General features: G+C 32.3%; 1 protein-coding gene across 1 annotated transcript; it reads right to left on the bottom strand.

Moving 5' to 3' along the window:
* Window positions 1-1,560: 1,560 nt before the first annotated feature.
* Window positions 1,561-2,972, bottom strand: LOC124828333 (E3 ubiquitin-protein ligase PUB24-like). Its single transcript, XM_047301597.2, has one exon. The coding sequence runs from the start codon at window positions 2,905-2,907 to the stop codon at window positions 1,675-1,677; it is 1,233 nt and encodes a 410-aa protein (XP_047157553.1). The 5' UTR covers window positions 2,908-2,972; the 3' UTR covers window positions 1,561-1,674.
* Window positions 2,973-3,201: the final 229 nt, after the last annotated feature.

Raw genomic sequence — 3,201 nt, 5'->3', positions numbered from 1 at the left:
ATATAAGTTTTTTTGAATTTTTAATTACATAATTACAATAATTATAGTTACACATTATTTAATTAAAATTATTTTATAGAAAATTTAATTTAATTACAAAAATAATTAAAACCATGAAATTTATTTGTTTAATAATACTTAAAAACTTTAATTATTAATTAGATATAATTTTATTTATTTTAAATACATTTAAAAATATTATTTACAAATTATAAATTATTTTAATTAATAAAAAATAAAAAAATAATAAAAGTTAAAATGTGGGGTGCACGACTTCAATTTTTTTATAATTTTTTTATGAGAAAAGACGTGGTAATCGATTACAAAGTTGGATAATCGATTACCATACCCTAAAATCATTTTTGGAGTGCACGACTTCACCTCTGACCATTATGTAGGGTGAAGTCTTTGCAGGGGCACAACTTCTTCATTTGAAGTCGTTTAGGTCTCTCACGACTTGCCTATTTTTGTAATTTGATATTTTTTTTACCTAAATCGGTAATTTATACTTTAAATTTGTCTCGTACAAAAACCCGGATATTGATACCTATGAATTTTTTTTGTCATACCTAATAAGGAGTTAAGAAAAATCAAGCCACGAATTTCCCAAATTTTAAACACTGTTTACCAGTTTTATATAAGAAAGCATTGGTAAATTGGCAATATGTTATAATGAATAAATTTTATGATAATTAATTATATTAATATTTTAAGTTTAACTTTTTATTTTTAAATTTAATTATTTATATATTATTATTAATAAAATAATTTTATGAAATGAATGTTTATTTAGGAAAGTGCGTAAAAATGTAATTTATCATATTTTTTCATGTGTCCTTGTCGTATAAAATTTCTATATACATTGATGATATTTACATTTTTTATGTTTACATCAAATTTTAATTTACCAAGTGTATTGGAGTGTAAAGTTGAGGTCAACATCTAACGCTTATTGTAGCATAGTAAATACAATTATCTACCTTAAACCTATATTTATAGATTTAGATGTGAATTTTCGACTAGCAATGACCTAATTGCAACCTAATTGATGATAACCATACTTTACCTTAAATTGATAAACAATTAGAGTTAATCTTCCTAATTGTTGACCATTTGGTCATCATATTCTATGATCTTTTGATCACAAAAGTACTTTGTTGACGTTTGATTAACAATTGATCGTCCGATTTGTAAATGAGTGAACAATCATACAATATACTAAGTATGATATCTTTTTTTTATTTTTAAGCTACCTAAGGTTTTCTCTTGTAAAAGAAAAGAGAAACGTTTCCTCAATTCAAATAAGAGAAAGGTTTCCTCAATTCAAATTACATAGTTGATTTATTAGTTTAAGCTCAATCCGAATGATAAAATCTTAGCCTAACTAGGTGTTCAGGACCTAAGAAAAATAATTTGTATTATACTATTTTGTTTTTCTCAACTTTAGGATTAATCTACTAGAATTTCTCCAAAGTTTGGACAAAATTATTACATGGTTTCTCACTACTAATGTTTATGCTTTTAATTAATCTTCACATATAATCGAGGTTTTTAATTTGTAAAACCGTTAATAGTACTCAACTACAAGTTACATGATTGGTTGAGGAGACTAAATAATGATCTTGGATCATATAGTAATATTTTCATGTAAACGACATTGGGGTTCAATTTTGATCACCTTTGGTGCCTAGTAAACAAATACAGTTGTATACAAGGAGAATTGTTCCAAACTTTGGAGTGCAATCTAAGGATGTCTCTTGCTTTCTCTTTCAAATAAGCACCACAATCTGCTTGCATCACCATGCAAAGCTTTGACACAGCTCCAACCCTTAGCATCTCTAGAACAACCTCGTTTGATGCTGAAAACTTAGCAATCACTGAAAACACATGAATTGCTCTCTCATCAGTGGCAGCAGAAACCCTTAAAACCCTCTTTGAAACAACTGCAATGCCCGCAGCATGTCTAAGAAACTGTTCTCTCCCGTCAGCACAACAACACAGATGAGCCAAAAGGTTGAATATGAGCTCTGTCATGTTCTTCTCTGGCTTCTCAAGCTCAAGCTCTATGAGTTCTGTCACTGCACCCGCCTCAACAATCCTCGTTCTGTTTCTACCCAAAACGCTGGTTTGTACAAGCACATGCAAAGCAGATTTGATAGTTTTCTGAGATAGTTCTATTTTCTTCAATACTCTCACCATTTCCTTGAAGAATTCAAAGCTTAAATTTCCCAAAAGGGTTGAATCAGCAACCTCGATTGTCAACTTCAAAAGGGGCATTGCTTCGTTTACCACGTTGCTGTTGCTGTCATCCAAATGAACCTTCAAAACCCAAGTCAACGAGTTGATGAAGTCCAAGCTCTCCCCAACTAGAGGTTTCATGCTGCTGTGGTTGTTCCAAAGCAGATGAACAATTCTCAAAGCTTCTTCAACGGAACTGGCGTTTGTGTTTCCATCTTTGAAACTGTTGTTAATCAGTTTGACCATGGCCTTGGCTACACCAGCCTCAGCCATGCAGGTTCTGTTCCTCTGGCTTTGTGTAGCCAAAGCATGCAACTTTTCCAACGATGTTCCAAAAGAATGAGGAGCCTCAAGACCCTTCAGAAGCTTCTGAACTTGGATCATGCTTAAAGGGGTTTTCGGGGTTGGAATTCGATCAACACCATTGGCAGTGTTTTCCGAACACCAAGCTTGGATAAGCCTCCGAAGTGTGTGGTTAGGGGTTAAGTATTGAGAGCTTCTTGGAAGTGGTTGTTTGCTAACAGGACACACACAATCGTTGGCCTTGCGCAACCACTCTTCTATGCTTTCTCTGTCATATGTAATCCCTGTCACAGTAGTCACAGGATCTTCCATGATCTGAAACGAAATGGGACAAACAAAATACTGAGGGATTTCAATTTCTGCCATTAAAGTTGAAAATATGTGTACAGAACTGAATGATGGTTCTGCAGAACAGGAAAAGGAGTTGCTTCTTTTGGTAAGAGATTGCTGTTGAATAAATATTAAGGTATGAGAAGATTTCTATATATATATATATAATACAGATTATAGCATAGAAGGATAATATCTTATGATAAAGTGATGATGATGATGATGAGAATGTGCAAAAGCATGGCCCATTTTTTCCTTTGGTTTTACCAGTCATGGTCATATATGCTCATCATCACTACTTTATGTTTGTCAATGTTGTGTTGGATGGTC

The sequence above is a fragment of the Vigna umbellata genome, chromosome 2 (assembly GCF_029865625.1).
Source record: "Vigna umbellata cultivar VRB3 chromosome 2, Vumbellata_1.0, whole genome shotgun sequence".
Classification (NCBI taxonomy): domain Eukaryota; kingdom Viridiplantae; phylum Streptophyta; class Magnoliopsida; order Fabales; family Fabaceae; genus Vigna; species Vigna umbellata.
Note: the sequence above shows the minus strand (reverse complement) of the source record. Positions and strands in the feature narration are given on the sequence as shown.